The 16,141-nt window shown below is 51.1% G+C and overlaps 1 protein-coding gene across 2 annotated transcripts in view; it reads right to left on the bottom strand.

The window, feature by feature from the left end:
* Positions 1-16,141, bottom strand: part of DYRK1A (dual specificity tyrosine phosphorylation regulated kinase 1A) — a 700,909-nt gene that overhangs the window by 415,135 nt on the left and 269,633 nt on the right. For both annotated transcript variants that reach the window (XM_086935409.1, XM_086935410.1), the window contains exon 5: positions 7,690-7,782. In XM_086935409.1, coding sequence (XP_086791535.1) covers positions 7,690-7,782 — 93 coding nt within the window. The remainder of the gene's footprint in view (positions 1-7,689; positions 7,783-16,141) is intronic.

Raw genomic sequence — 16,141 nt, 5'->3', positions numbered from 1 at the left:
GAGGCTCTGGTGTTATTGCCTCCACGTCCTCTCCCCTTGTTACTGCTGCCCCTATAACCTCCTCTGTTGGAGTTCATGTTAAAGGAACCATGGGTGTTGCCTTTGTATGTAGATGAGGTCTGTGAAGTATTACCTCGTGTAGCTGCTCTGTATGAGGAGCGTCAAAAGGAACCTCTGTTGCTGAAACTGCAATGCACTCATTGATTTTGCAGTTTGTGTCTTTCTTCATTTTGTCTAGAATGGTGTCAACTGCAGGGGAAAAAAGGAAGCCTTGATTGACTGGTTGGTTAAGAATGGTGGTCTGCACCTCGTTCTTAAAGCCCGAAATACGCAGCCATGCATGTCGTCGTAGTAAAACGCTAGTGTTAATAGACCTGGCTGTAGTGTCGGCTGCGTCAAGCGCACTTTTGATGGAGGCGTTTGTAATACATTTTCTCTCCTGTATGAGGTAATTAGCTTGGGCTTTAAAAGGCTCAGGCAGGTGTTGCATTAAGCTTTCAAGCTGGTCATAGTGTGCTCTGTCGTAACTAGCTAGCAGAGCTTGTGTATTCGCAATTCTCCATGAATTGGAGGCCTGTGATGCTACTCTTTAACCAGAGGCCTCTAGTATTTTGGACTCTTCATCAGGAGGAGCCTCCCCTGTTGTATGTGAGTTGGCCCTTTTGCATGTATTAGCCAATACCAGTGAGTCTAATGGTAACTGGCCTCTGATATAGGTAGGGTCTGTAGGGGCTGCTCTATATTTCTTTTCAATCCTGGGATTGATTACGCGTGCCCTGGCTGTATCTTTAAATATATCAGGTGCGTGTTTTAATACCCCCTTTAGCATAGGAAGTGTTCTGAAGTTTTTTTCCGAAGGAGGGAAAGTTTCAAATAAGAAGTCTTCGTCTATAGGGTCATTGTGCATGTCAACGTTGTAGTACTGCGCTGCCCTGTCTATTAGTTGGTTAAAGACAATGGTGTCATCAGTAGGTGATGGCTTTGTTGGGTATGAGGGGACGTCAGGGATGGGATGCGTGTCATATGGGTCATTTGGCTCCCCCCATGGTTCATTTTGGGGGTTAGGATCCTGTGGATAGTCATAATCATGCTGAGGATCTTCCCCTGTGTCGCCCTCATTGTCCCCATAGTGAGAAGGAGAGTAAGGGGCCAAAGGCGTAGTAGGCATAGTGGGATCGAAAGGAATGAAGGGTCTAGAGGCAGAAGTCCCAATGTCCTTCTCCTTTAGACGAATGGGGGAATGAGAGTCAGTGTCCAGTGGTCTCTTCTTCCTGTGTAGGATTGTGACGTTACCAGTCTCAGAATTAATATACATCTTAGCCTGGTCGTCTGATGGATCTGGATGGAAGAGTTCTTCTTCCACTGTCCGTGGCTGTGTCTTTGAGTTCTACGGCTTAGTGTGTTTTGGATCGACTATTGCCTCTGGGTCGATACCCCCTTCTGTGTCGACGACCTTTGGTGGCTTATTGGTTTTCCTCGGCTCGGACCCTTTGGTCGGCTCGACGAGTGATTGCACAAAAAGCGGGTCGAACCGAAAAACCCGGTCGATCTGAAGACAGGTTTTTTTCGGTTGACTGTCCTTTGTCGAGTCGATGGCTTTTTTGTGATCGACCGGTCTTTTTGGAGCACTTGTCTTTGGTTCGATAGCCTTTTCCGGCTGGATCACAGGCTTCGATACGGCACTCTTTACGTCGGCGACCTTCTTTGGTTCGGCGACCTTCGGCACAGCGGGATTTTTGGCTAGACGGCCTTCTTCGGGTCGATGCCCTTCGGCTTGGTGGCCTTCTTTGGCTCATTGGACTTTTTAGGTTTGGCACCTTTTGACTCAACGGCCTTCTTTGGTTCGGCACTCTTTGGGTCGACGGCCTTTTTTCGTGTCGACGCCTTTAGGCTGTACGACCTTTTTTTGTTAGACGCCCTTCGGGTCGACGACTTTCTTGGGTTCTGGAACCTTCTTTGGGATCACGTTACTTGGTCTTGGGGTCTCTGAAGGCTTAGGTTTCAGTTTCGGAGCCGAGCCGGACAGCGGGGCTGGCGAATGTTTCTTCGGATCTTGGCTAAGGCTTTTTGGCGATGCTTCGACAGGAGTCTTCGGTAACGGGGTAATCGGTGTAGGTGGCAGTGTACTCACGATTTGCCCCTGTGGGATCTCGTCGTCTGAATCAGAGTAGTCCTCGACGGTGAGCATCTCTAGATCCGAATCTTCAGCTTCTGGAAGTTCTTGGTCATCATCGAAGATGTTGTCTGTTTCCGGTGCCTGTCACTGCATCTCTTGCCTAGCGGCCGGTCGAATATGGATGTTTTTCTTCGAACGGAATTGGGCACAGGCTGGGCAGGTTTCGTCCCTATGATCTGGTGATAGGCACCTGTTGCATACTGAGTTTGTCAGTATGCGAGAAGTTGGAGTGGCATTGTGGGCACCTTTTGAACGGGCTCTTTTCCATCGGCAGCAGGCCCACGTGGCGTCGAAAAGGCCCAACGGCCCGCGTCGACGACCGGTTCGAGATGGAAAGTTCGATCGAGTCAATGAGTACCGAGCGAAAACATCTGAACCCAATGGCGGAAAAAAACTGAGGATGGAGAAGATGCCCATGCGCACTGTTGTCCAGGGGAGGAGTCACCTATCTTGTGATACTCTGAAGACTCTTCCAGGACTACAAGGTGCAATCATCCGGACCCAACACTAGGCGGCGTTCTATGCACAGATATGAATTCAGCAGCCCACATGCCTCGAACAATAAGTTCACAATAGGAAGTCCTGGATGACTGAACGGGGGAAATAGCTGCCCCTCCAGACTTGGCTGTCCAGGCAGTAATGTCTAGTAAACATGTGCAAAGATGCCCACTTGGCCACCTGATACAGGTCAAGGAGTAGGACTCCATGTGCCAAAGCAGTAGTTGCTGCCATAGCACTAGAGGAGTGAGAAAGCAGGCCCACTGGAGGTTCCTTTTTCGCTAAAGCGTAACAAATTTTAGTATAAAGGACAACCCATCAAGAGATGGTATGCTTTTGAACGGCTCAACCTTTCTTGGAACCGACATAGCCAATGAAGAGTTGATCATACACCAAGAAATCTTTTCTCAGGTCAAGATAGAAGGACAGCCCATGTTTAGGGACCAGATGGTGTAGTCTCTCCTCCTCTTAACGGTGTAATCTCTCCTCCTCTTTGGAAGGGTGCTGAGGTAGGAAGACTATTTGCAAACTGATAGTTCGTCCTATGTGAAAAGGGCAAACTGATAGTTTGTCCTATGTGAAAAGGTGTAACAACTTTAGGAAGGAACGAGGGTCTCGTCTTAAGCACCACTTTCTCTGGATGTACTGAAGAAAGAAAGGGGGCTTGGAAGAGAGGGCTTGCAGCTCCATCAACAGGCGAGCAGAAATAATGGCAACGAGGAAGACAGTTTTAAGAGTTAAGAGCCTAAGAGGACAGTTGTGAAGAGGCTCAAAGGGAGCACACGCAGTAAGTTAAAATAAGGTTCAAGTCCCACTGGGCATTATGAAAGGAGATGGTGGAAGGAGATGAATAATGTCCTTAAAGAATCTTTGTATAATAGGGGTCTTGAATAAGAAAGGCTGATCAGGCAATCTAAGGAAAGCAGAAATAGCTGCAAGATAGCCTTTAAGAGTGCCCAAAGAAAGTATATAAAAGAGAACCTCCGATAGAGGGGCAGAAAGGGGAACCAGTGCCATGCCACTTGCTCCATCTACAGGTGTATACAGTTTTAGTGGATGGACGCCTGGCTGCCAAGATGACATTACAGACTTCGGATAGAAGGTCAACAGGTGTCAACTGTTGCTGCTAAGCTCCACGCAAGGTGGAGGAGGCTAGACCGGTTCAGGTGCAGAACCGTCTCCTGCTGCTTTGACAGAAGATCCTCCCGAAGAGTCAGTCTGATCGGAGGATCGATGGACATGCTCAGAAGCTCGGGGTACCATACTCTTCATGCCCAGTCTAGGGCCACAGGAATAACTTGGATCTGGACGAGTTTGATCGTCTTCAGTACTCTGCGTAGAAGCAGTACAGGCCGAAAGGCATACAGGAGGCTGCAACTTCAACCCCTTGGAAACTCCAACACGTAGAACTGTGAACATTGTGTGTTCTCTTTGGTGACAAACAGATGTAACAATGGCTCTCCTCACTGCTGAAAGAGACCTTGCACCACCTGTGAGTGAACACGCCATTTGTGATCAACCAGGCAACGGCGGATTAGTTTGTCCGCCCGGGCATTCAGAGAGCCTGCCAGGAGTTGAACCACCAGGGTCACGCATTGATATTCAAGCCACGTCCAAAGGCTAAGAGCCTCCTGACACAGGGTTCACGACCCCGCCCGATTGTTGCAGTACCACATGGTGGTGCAGTTATCGGTGAACAACTGCACCACCTTCCCTTTGAGAGAGGGAAGATACGCTTTCAGTGCCAAGCAGATAGCCCAGAGCCCCAAAAGGTTGATATGGAGCCTAGACTCAGCCGGATACCAGACTCCTCTGATCTCCGCCTCTCCTAGATCGCCACCCTATCCCAGAAGTATTGCATCTGTCCCCACTGCCCAATCTGGTTGGGGAAGGGAGAGGGATCTGCCTCTGATCCAATCTTGGTTCAAAAACCATCCCTGCAATTGGTGTGCAGTCCCTTCCGAGATCTGAACACCCACTGGAACTTCAGGTCCCACTGCAGGTCCCACTGCAGTCAGTGGATTCCAACTGGCCTAATTCACCAGCATGATGCAGGAGGCCAAAAGGCCCAGCAGCCTCAGGGTCATTCTCACCAAGATCCGAGATAGAGGCTGAAACATCGGTATCATAGCCAGAATGTTCCAGACTCTCTGCATGGGAGGATAGGCCCGAAACTGCACTGTGCCCAGAACAGCTTCGATGAAAGGTAGCATCTGAAAGGGAGTCAGGTGCGACTTTGGCATGTTTATAGTGAACCCAAGTGAGTGCAGGAGATCCACCGTAGTCTGGAGATGGGAAACGACAGCCAGGGGCGAGCGCACCATTCAACAGCCCAGTAGTCGAGATACGGGAAGACTGGAAACCCTGCTCTGCGCAGATGAGCTGCGGCCATCACTTTCGTGAACAACCGAGGGGCACTGGTACGGCCAAAGGGGAGCACATTGAACTGAAAATTCTCGTGCAGGTAGCGCCTGAGGGCTGGCTGAACGGGAATATAAAATAGGTATCCTGCAAGTCCAGAGCCACCATTCAGTCGCCAGGGTTCAAAGCAGACAGGACCAGAGTCAACGTGAGCATTTTGAACTTCTCCTTCCGGAGGAAATGGTGAAGGCCTGGAGGTCTAAGACATGACGCAGGCCTTTGTCCTTCTGGGGCACAAGAAAGTAGCTGGGGTAGCAACCACGACCTACTTCTGGTGTCTGTACTATATCTGCTGCGCCCTTGGCCAAATGAACAGAGACTTCCTGGCGAAGAGGTGCCAAATGATCCTCCGACAGGCAGTCGAAAGACTGTGGCATTGGAGGGAGGGATAGCTTTGAAGGGGAGGACTATTTGCAAAACCCACCTGTCTGACTTGCTGGAGTGCCTGTCCTCAACCAGGCATAGCGTAAAGGGCTACCAACGTGGCAGTATCCAGTCCACATCGTATCGTGAATTTAGATGCTGCTCTCCAATCCACAACTGCCTGGAAAAGAATGGCCTGGGCCTCCTCTGGTCACTAAGGCAACACCTATGCGACCATATCCCATATGGTATGGGAGTATCGGCCTAAGAGACATGCGGTATTCACTGACCGCAGCACCAAGCAGGAGGAAGAGAACATACCCTTCCCAAGGCGATCCAGCTTCTTTGATTCCCTATCTGGGGGAGCAGAAGGGAATGTGCCCTTTGAATACGTAGCTTGGATTACCAAACTCTCTGGGAAAGGATGTTGAATAAGGAAAACTGGGCCGCTTAGGGCCGGGCGGTGGCGGTGGGCAATCGACTTTTCTTGCTGGGCCTGGACCAGGTGCCCAGAAGGACGTCGGTGATGGCTTCATTGAAGGGTAGGAGGGGTTCCGAAGAGGAAGCCGCAGGTTGAAGCACCTCTGTCAGGAGGTTAGTCCGGACTGCAAGTGAAGGGAGCTCGAGGCCCAAGACCTCTGTCCTTCGCATCACCACAGTATAAGACGCTCCCTCCTCCGTGTCCCGGTAGGCAGCATGCAAAGGTTTAGGGAAGTGTTGAGACCACTGGTGTCACCCAGTTCCTCTCTCCAGTCAGGTTCTTCTAAGTGGTCTGCCAAAGGGTCCAGAGACCCCTCCCGGTCCTAAGCACCACCTTCTGGGTGAAAGGGAACACCAGGGATGAACAAGGGAACAAAAGTACCCTCCGGCGTCAGATCCTACGTCGGTCGGGCTTCGGGTCCATCTCGGGAGTGGGGATGAGGATAGTGTTGACTCTGGGCACAGTCAACGCAGTTGGCTCCGTCGCCGGGGAAGATTGGGTAAGATCGACCGGCGTCGATCCGGATCTATGCGTGGATTCCTGGGGGCCTGCAAGCATTGACGGCGCAGGACCCCCAACCGGCTCTGCGGGCCCTGATGGGCCGCCGACAGTCAGGCTGCCCAAAGACTAGGTGGAGGACACCTCGGCTTCCAAAAGAAGGGTAAAGAAGGGCAGTCATCCCTGAAGGAGGCACCGCAGATGGAGCCTTAAGAGTGTTGACGCTCCAGGTCCCGCGTTGCGTCAGCTGACCGACAAGGAGAAAGCGAAGAGCACCACTGTTTCTTCGCCTTCTTCTTGTACTTTGACTTACCCGAAGACTTCGAGGACTTTGAGTGCGAAGAGGTGTCAGGGCTCTGCAAGCCCTTCCACTGGAACGAGACCGGAGCAACATGGAGCCGACCGCCGGGCCTCCAAGAGCTTTCGGGACCTCTCACACAAAGACTTTGTATTCATGGCTAGAAAGCCGGTGCACGACTTTGGGTCATGGTCTAGCTCCAGACACAAAAGGCAGACTAGGTGCGGGCCCATCATCGACAACAGTCTGTGACGGTCCTCGCAAGGCTCGACCCCGCTCAGACGGTGGGACATCACTCGCGGACCAGGAGTCGAAGACTGGAAAAAGCAGTCGACAAAACTTCGAAAAAGTTAAGTCAAAAAAGTGACTAACAGGGTAGCTCTCTACGGATCGGCGCAAGGCTGGCGTTGAAAAAGAAAGAACGGACGTTAGCGCGCAGTGGCGGCGTCTAAGTAGACACCGCCATTGTCATCCCAGTGATCACGACGACAAACACGGAGTCGACCGATGCAACCTACCAACGTGGTTGTACTGCTAAGAAAAAATTCTCTGCGTCCAGTCTGACGCCTGGGGATAATTCTAAGGTAAGGAATCTATAACTAACAGTCTATTTCAGATACGAAGTACAACCCAAGTTCCGGCTGTGTTTTGTCTATAAGTGGAAGCACATGCCAAATTCAATATATCTTGGTTAGAGTTCAGCAATTCTCGTACAATAAGAAAACAAAATCACAACTGAACTATATCGGTGGCACACTACAGTGAAGTGGCTCCACAGAATGGACAATATCAGGCTTTCATAGAACAACATTAGGATTGAGTCCCTTGAGACAAGTTGGAGCGTGAATCTTTGGAGATAAATCAAAGAGGTGAAACCATAGCATTTAATCTAATAGCCACACTCAATTTAAAGAAATCAAACTAAATAGCTCAGGGTTTTTTGTCCACACTAACCTCATTAATATGTTTGTATGTTTTGATCAAGTCAACGGATAGCCTTCTCAGGGGAGCAGTAGCAGGATCACGGAACGTTTGTGGCATTCGCCTCTGTAAAATGACAGAAAAACAAATTACTCAGACAGATATCACTATGCCAAAAACCTGTTTATGCAAAAATGAGCAAATAGTGATGCAATCTTTTTCTTAAACATTAGCATATTTACTTTTGGTGGTTGTTGAATCCATGCATAGGAAACACTAGGCCGGAATACTGGTAAATCATGCTAATGGACAGTACTGGAATCTGTCATTCTATGATCAACTACTAAATTCAGTTTAGTATTCAATACAGATATCCTTTTACATCCATTTATTCAACAGGCACTTTTTGGTTAGTGACTTTAGATACTGACCTGTAATCCAGTAACAGTTATTAAGTGTTCACACCAGCCCAAACAAACATGCTTTTGCCGATACTTCTTTTGCAGATTGCACATCTTTGACAGAACAAGATTCTGAAAATTAAAACTAGTCACAATTTGGCAACAGAACGTCAACAAGCCAGACACACGTGCAGGAATAGTTCAAGAAAGCAATGTAAACAGCTTGTAGAAAGTCCAGCGTAACTCAGACGCTTGAATGCGGGAAGCTTTGAGTCTCGATTTTACTTGTCTATTTAATTTATTTTTATTAACCAGTCTGACTGCTCCCACATTAATTCAGAAGGCAGGTCAAGCTGCTGCTGAGTTAGAAACAGCTTTTTCAGGTGGTTCATATTAATAACACCTAGTTTTACAGAATTCAACGGAGCGTGGACATAGCAGCACTTGCCTTGCAAAGTGAAATACTACCTGTAGCAAAAACGTACCTATCCACAAAGTGAAGTCCCTTGACTACAAATCTAGAGGGGTCGTAGGGAAAGCAAATGGTTTCAGGTTTGTGGAATAATCTTAGACTACCAGTCTCTATGCAGGACAAGAACTTCTGTCAAACAAAGCAGGTCAATATTGTCTAGCTATTTCTCTGTGGACCCATGACCAAAAAGGTATTTTGATAGGCAGCCAGGACATGCTCTAACAATGCCTCAAAGAAAGGGGGTAAAGGCTTAGTAGATGCAGAGGTAGGTTTCAAGATTTCAGTCCCAATGTTATATGCCTGCCTCTTCAAAGGGAAAAGTCAACTCTAACCGTTTGGCAGCTTTCCACGCTACTGTTGGGGAAAAAAGAAATTTCTTCTGAAAGAGGACCAAAGAGCTAGCCGGGTAAAGCACTTACCCTTCTGGTGAGGTATGTAAACCACTGTGTTTTCATTTACAAAACAAAAACCCAGCATCGCAATGATAACTAGGTTACTGGTCTTGTAATCATCGGCCCATTATACTCATTAGGCCTGACCTGGACATTCAGGTCAGATACTCAAACTTTTTCCAACTAGACGAACATCTGGGAACTAGGAAGACGCACCCACCTTCCCTTTTACCATTCAAAATATTTTAGCCACTTCTGAAAAGCCAGTGTAGGTGCAGACTCTGGCTAAATAGGAGTCAGAGCTTCTAAACTCAAAGGATCCAGCCCACACATGCTGAGAAGGAACTGGAAGCATTATGAAGCTATCACACATAGGCAGATCGGGTCGGCAGATGAAGTCAGTAAATGTGGTTATATCTTTTTCAGAATTTAAATCACATCCATTTGGGGACAGTGTCAGGACACCCACGAGTCCCAGAAGCGACATTGGTTCCTCAAGGAAGAGAAAGATGCGACACGGAAAAACAGGAACAGATACTAGCATGCTACATGGCACCTAATGAACAAGTTACTTACCTTTGGTAACGATATATCTGTTAGTGATAGATTCCTTACCTTCGAATTACCCCTAGGCGACAGACTGGATCCAGAAAGTTTTCGTCTGCAAAACCCCTGCGTGTCGGAAGGTAGCATTGCGAGGCTCCACGTCTGTTGTTGGCGCTGTGGTCGCAGAGATGAATAGGCGGCAGCTACTTAGTCGCCGTCCTCGCGTGCTGCCGTCAGTTCTGTACACGACTTTCCGCGCCAGGAACACAGAGCCATGCAAGATAATGACCACTGGTGCATTGAAACTAGGGCCCTGAAAGGGATGACCTTAACCCTAGAACTCAGTTTGCTGAACGGGTAGGATGGGGGGGGGGGGGGGGGGGGGAGGGTAAGGAATCTATCACCAACTAATGTTTCATACAGATAAATAGTTACCAAAGGTAAGTAACTTGTTCATCTGAAAGAAACATGTAGTGATAGATTCCTTACCTTAGAATAGATACCCCAGCAATACCAACCCTGGTGGTGGGTCTGCGAACCAAGATCCCACCAGGAAGTCCCGGAGATCGGACCAGCCAAAGAAGGCGTCTCGCCTGACTTGGGTGTCTAGTCAATAGTGCTTAGTAAAAGTGTGCAACGAGGCCCACATAGCTGCCCGACAGATGTCTTGTAAGGGGACACCACGTCCCAATGCCGTAGTGGCAGCCGTCGCCCTGGTGGAATGGGCGCTTTTTAGCCACAGAATAACAGGATTTAATAACAAAGACGACCCATCAGGAGATAATCCGCTTGTGTACAGCTAGACCTTTCTTGGCACCAAAGTAGCCAACAATGAGCTGGTCATCCACCCGGAACTGTTGTGTGTGGTTCAGGTAAAATGAGAGCGCACGTTTTGGGTCCAGACGGTGGAGCCTCTCTTTCTCTCTGGAAGGATGCAGAGGTGGAAAGAAGGTGGGCACAGTGATGGTCTATCCGATGTGAAAGGCAGTGACCACCTTTGGCAGAAAGGATGGACGTGTTCTGAGCACAACCTTGTTCGGATGGACAGATAGACAAGGAGGTTTACAAGGAAGAGCCTGGAGCTCACTCACTCTCCTGGCAGAGGTGATGGCAACCAGGAAATCAGTCTTCAAAGTCAGCAGACGAAGAGAACAGTTGTGAAGAGGCTCAAATGGAGCGCACATTAAATAAGTCCCACTGTGGTATTACAAAAGGAATAGGAGGGAAAAGATGAGTAATGCCTTTGAGGAATATACTTACAACAAGGGACTTGAAAAGAGAGGGCTGATCAGGAAGCCCAAGAAAGGCCGAAATAGCAGAAATGTAGCCCTTGAAAGTGCACAGAGCAGAGTCCAGAGAACTTCTGAAAGAGGGGCAGAAAGGGGATTCACAGCCTTTTCTGTGCACCATGCCACAGATTTATTCTACCTGCAGGCGAATACCAACTTAGTGGAGGGACACCTGGCAGCCAGAATGATATCACAGACTTCAGGAGGCAAGTCGAAAGGAATCAACTGCCGCCACTCAATCTCCACGCAAAGAGGTGGCGACTGGACAGGTTCGGGTGGAGGACCGTCCCCTGCTGCTGCGACAGAAGATCCTCCAGAAGAGGAAGTCGGATCGGGGGATAGATCGTCATACTGAGTAGCTCAGGATACCAAAACTCTTCGAGCCCAGTCCAGGGCCACAAGAATGATTTGGGCCCGGTCGTGCCTGATCTTCAGCACTCTGGCCAGAAGTGGTATAGGCGGAAAGGCGTACAACAGACTAACTCCACTCACGACAAAAAGCGTTGCCTAGCAAGTGCCGCCTTGGAAATTCCAAAGCGCAGAATTGCTGATATTGCGCGTTCTCTTCGGTGGCGAATAGATCTAACCAAGACTCTACCCATTATTGAAAGAGACCTTGCGCCACGTCCGAAAGAAGACACCATTTGTGATACATCATGCACCTGCGTCTGAGTTTGTCCGCCCTGGCGTTCAGTGAACCACCAAGGTGTTGAATGCTCTGCTGTTCCAGCCATGTCCAGAGGTGCAGAACCTCCTGACAAAGGGTCCAAGACCCCACCCCGCCCTGTTTCTTGCAGTACCACATGGTGGTGGTGTTGTCTGTGAACACCTGCACCCCTTTCCCTTTGGTAGAGGTAAGGAATGCTTTGAGTGAAAGTTGGATCGCCGAAGTTCCAGGAGGTTGATATGGAGCCTGGACTCCACCAGAGGCCTCTGATCTCCGCCTCGCCATGTGGCCCCCCATCTCAGGAGGGACGCGTCCGTCACTACTGTGCGCTCCGGTTGGGGAATGGAGCGGGATCTGCCCTGATCCAAATGCTGGTTCGTGAGCCACCACTGCAGATGGAGTGCAATGCCCACCGAGATCTGGGTGTAATCTGACATGTTCCCCTGTTGCTGCGACCACTGGAACTTCAGGTCCCGCTGCAGAGCCTGCATATGCCATCTGGCATGAGTGACCAGCAGGATGCAGGAGGCCATGAGTCCCAGCAGCCTCAGGGCCATCCTGACCGAAACCCAGGATAGAGGCCAAAAGATCTGAATTATAGCCTGAATATCCTGGACTTGCCGTTTAGGAGGAAAGGCCTGAAACTGTGTCGTATCCAGAACCGCTCCAATGAAAAGGAGCTTCTGAGAGGGAATCAGGCACATTGATGGGAGACGACTGTCTGAGGCGAGGCCACCTTCAACAGCCAGTCTTCGAGATAGGGGAAGACTAGAACCCCTGATCTGCGCAAATGAGCTGCGACCACCGCCATCACTTTTCGTGAACACCCAAGGGTCACTGGTAAGGCCAAAGGGGAGCACAGCAAACAAAGTACTCATGGCCTACCGTGAACCGAGGGTAACGCCTGTAGGAAGAAAATATGAAAATAAGCGTCCTGCAGGTCCAACGCTACCATCCAGTCTACAGGGTCGAGAGCGTTCAAGACCTAAGCCCGAGTTAGCATCTTGGACTTCTCCTTCCGGAAGAAGCAATTGACATCCCTGAGGTCCAGGATAGGACGCAGGCCCATGTCATTCTTAGGCACCAGAAAGTAGTGGGAATAACCACCAAGTCCTACTTCTGGCGCAGGAACGAGTTCAATGGCCCGCTTGGCCAAGAGGGCTGCGACTTCCTGATGGAGAAGTGGCAAGTGATTCCCCGGCATGCGGTGGTACTGGGGTGGCATGGCTGGAGGGGTAGTCTCGAAGGGGAGGGAGTAGCCCCTTAGGACTATCTGTATAACCCACCTGTACGAAGTGATGGTGGGCCAGTGGGGGAGGGGATGGCGGATCCTGCAGCCAACTGGCGTTTGATGGGCCTTAAAGACCGGACTAGGAAAGTTTAGAGGCAGTTGTGGCCCGGGTGGAGGTGGACCAACCCACCCGCTGGCCACTTGACCCGCCTCAGCGGGTTCCACGTTCGCGTCGAGACTGTTGCTGTGCGGCCTGTGGATCTGAAGCGAACGTGTCAGGCATCCCTTCCGTGGTCAAGAAAGGAGCGAAAAGCAGAGGGCGAAGGAGGGCGAGTGGCCGAAAGGCCCAAGGACTTGGCTGTAGCCCGCAAGTTCTTAAAGCGCTCCAACGCACTATCTGCTTTATTGCCAAAAAAGTGAATGCCATCAAAGGGCATGTCAATCAAGGTGTTCTGGACATGCCCCGAAAAACCAGTGGTCCTCAGCCAGGCTTGGCGACAGAGCACCACTGTCGTGGAAATCGCTCTGCCAAGCGAGTCGGCGGTGTCAAGGCCACATAGAATCGTAAACTCCACTGCATCACTTCCTTCAGCAATCACACGAGAGAGCACTGTCTGGGTCTCCTCCGGACACTGAGGCAGCACCTGCGTCACCGTATCCCACACAGAGTGGGAAGACCGCAGCCCTGAACTGGCGGAAGAAAAAATCTTCTTACCGAACAGTTCCAGTTTCTTGGATTCCCTGTCTGGGGATGCGGAAGGGAATGTGCTTTGGAACGCAGAGGCTTGGACAATCACCCCAGATGTGGGGTGATGGGAAAGGAAAATGAGGTCACCAGGGGCCAGACAATGGCGTCGGGCTACGTTACTATTCACAGGAGCCCCTGTGTTGGGCCTGGACCAGTTGCACAAAAGAACGTCTGAAAGTGGATCATTAAAAGGCAGCAGTGGCTCCGCAGAGGTAGCCGCCGGCTGAAGCACTTCTGTCAGGGGGTTACTCATACCCTCCTCCGTAGCCACGGTAGGAGGAGTTAGCATGCTACGGTCAGGAGAGGTGTCAAGACCGCTGACATCCCCCAATTACTTTTGCCAGTCCGGGTCAAACTCACATTGTGCTGTGAGAGGGTTCTCAGACCCCTCGCAGTCCTCCCCTTCCTCCGAAGGCTGATGAACAGGCCGAAAATAAGGAGGCTGGACATAGGGGTAGAAAGGCCCCATCGGTGTCAGAATCGCCGGCACAGTGTCCACATCAGGGCTGAAATCAGATTTTCGTGCTCCCCTGGGCCCGCTACGCTGGGGCAGCCGCAGGGAGCTGCTGTGCTGGCGCTCCGAGGCCGGAATTGACTGATGCTCCGACCCACCCTGAGACTGACTGGAGGGACGAAGCTCCGATGAGCGCTGCGGAGTTCTAGACTGCCCGGACGGCAGGAGTGACACACGCCGACTTCCGGCCTAGTCCGCAGAGCGGAGGCCGGGGCCTCGATTTTCGGGCTCCCCAGGCCCGAAGTACACAAAGCAGCCGCCGGTCTCCCGTAAAGCAGCCGGCCAGGCGCAGCAGGAGAGTGCCCAATAGATGTCCCGGGGCCCCCCCAGGAGGTGTCAGGGGATCGGGGCAGGCCGCAGCAGGGACTCGATCCTGCTCCAGAGGCGGCGTTGGGGCCCAGAGATTGGAAGGCCCGGAGGGAGGCTGTTGGTTCAGGCCCAGCACCTGGGACAGACGACATAGGTGGGGGCTCAGGGGCATATCGGCCCTCGGCAGAGACGGCGGTGGTCGGTGGCCGGGAGAATGCAGGGCTGGCCACTGTGATATGGTGCCTTGGCCTTCAAAGAGAAAGTCATAGGATGCGGCAGCTGGCCGACCGCTAGTGAGACATATCTGTGGCGGAGGGCTTGACTGGGCCGCAGAAATCCTTCGGTCAACTGAGTTGTTTTTGGCACAAGGGGTCTGATACTCCTGTTTGGACCTGGACTGGGGTGCCTATGAAAGGACTGGAATTGGATTGCTTGGCGCATCTGGGTCAGTGCCATTCCGACCCCGCTGGAGATCTGAAGGGGCTGGGAAGGTGGCCCCCTGTTGCGACGGTCAGTGGTTAAGAGTGGCTGAGATGCCCTGTCTGGTACGGACTGGGAGCCCCAGAACACAGGAGTCCGAATATCCATCCGAGGCACGGAAGAGAAATAGGTGAACGAGATGGCTGGATAGCTGGTGAGTGTCCCAGACTGCCGTTCAAGATGACAAGGGGTGGGGCCATGGGGGGGAACCACCAAACATGGACCAATTGATAAATTCACAGAGCCGAGTGGGGGAGCCGGGGCAGCTGGGGGGCCCCCAAGCCCAGGGCCGGATAATGCAGCTTTGATGGCAGCCATAACCCAATCTAGAGACATGTTGGACGCAAAAATTGGGGCGGTAGGAGCAGATGTCACTCTGCTGCGCCAGGACTTGCGCAACGCCGTAGCCCGCATCACCGAAGCTGAAACCAGACTTTCGGGAGTGGAAGATGACATGGCAACTTTGAAACGCAAAGTTGCCAACATGTAGAGTATCCAGAAGAATCTAGCACTGCGGGCAGAGGATGCGGAAGGGCGGGCTCGGCGGAACAACTTGCGCTTTGTTGGGCTGCCGGAGGGCTTCGAGAAAGGCAACATGGAAAAATTATTGGCTCAGTGGCTGATGAGTTGGCTCCCCCCTGACTCCCTATCGAACTGTTCTGTAATAGAGCGGGCACACAGAGCTTCTGGTGCAGAAACCGCCGGTTGGGGCTCGTCCCGACCTGTCATCGCCAAACTATTGAACAATCATGATAGCGACGTCATCCTACAACAGGCATGGGCGAAAGAGCCGCCTCTCTATGATAACCAACGGATCCTCATCTTTCCGGACTACACTCGAATGGTGCAACAACAACAATCATTCATGGCGGCAAAAGCGCGTCTACGGGGCCTCAAGCTTCCATACGCCTTGCTGCATCCGGCTCGCCTGAGGGTGGTCTTTCAGTCTCAGACTCACTTTTTCGATACTCCGGAAGAGATCTTCCAATGGACAGATGAGACAGTAAAGGTGAGGGCGCATACCCCCCCAGGCCGGGACTCAGATTCCCCGCAGAGGAAAACACAGACACAGACGGCCCTGGGAGCGCGGAACAAAGGGAATTGGCGCTCCAGATCCAACCCTCAGAGACCATCTGGGTCTGCCTCCCATATTAGGACATTTTAAATGTGGTACCTGCAAGGCATGCCCCATGTGCATGGATGGACCATCATTTGCTTACGACAACAAGACATAGAGTTTACCGTTCCTGACAAACTGCAATACTGCCAATGTCGTATACATCATCCTATGTCCATGCAACAAACCCTATGTGGGACAGACAACACAAAAAGTGAAATCCCGCATACTGCAACACATGAGCAGGATTCGCTGCAAGGTACAGGGTGCACCCATGGTAGACCACTTCCTAACTCAAAAACATGATCCTGAAAGTCTG

The sequence above is a fragment of the Lissotriton vulgaris genome, chromosome 8 (genome assembly GCF_964263255.1).
Source record: "Lissotriton vulgaris chromosome 8, aLisVul1.2, whole genome shotgun sequence".
Lineage (NCBI taxonomy): Eukaryota > Metazoa > Chordata > Amphibia > Caudata > Salamandridae > Lissotriton > Lissotriton vulgaris.
Note: the sequence above shows the minus strand (reverse complement) of the source record. Positions and strands in the feature narration are given on the sequence as shown.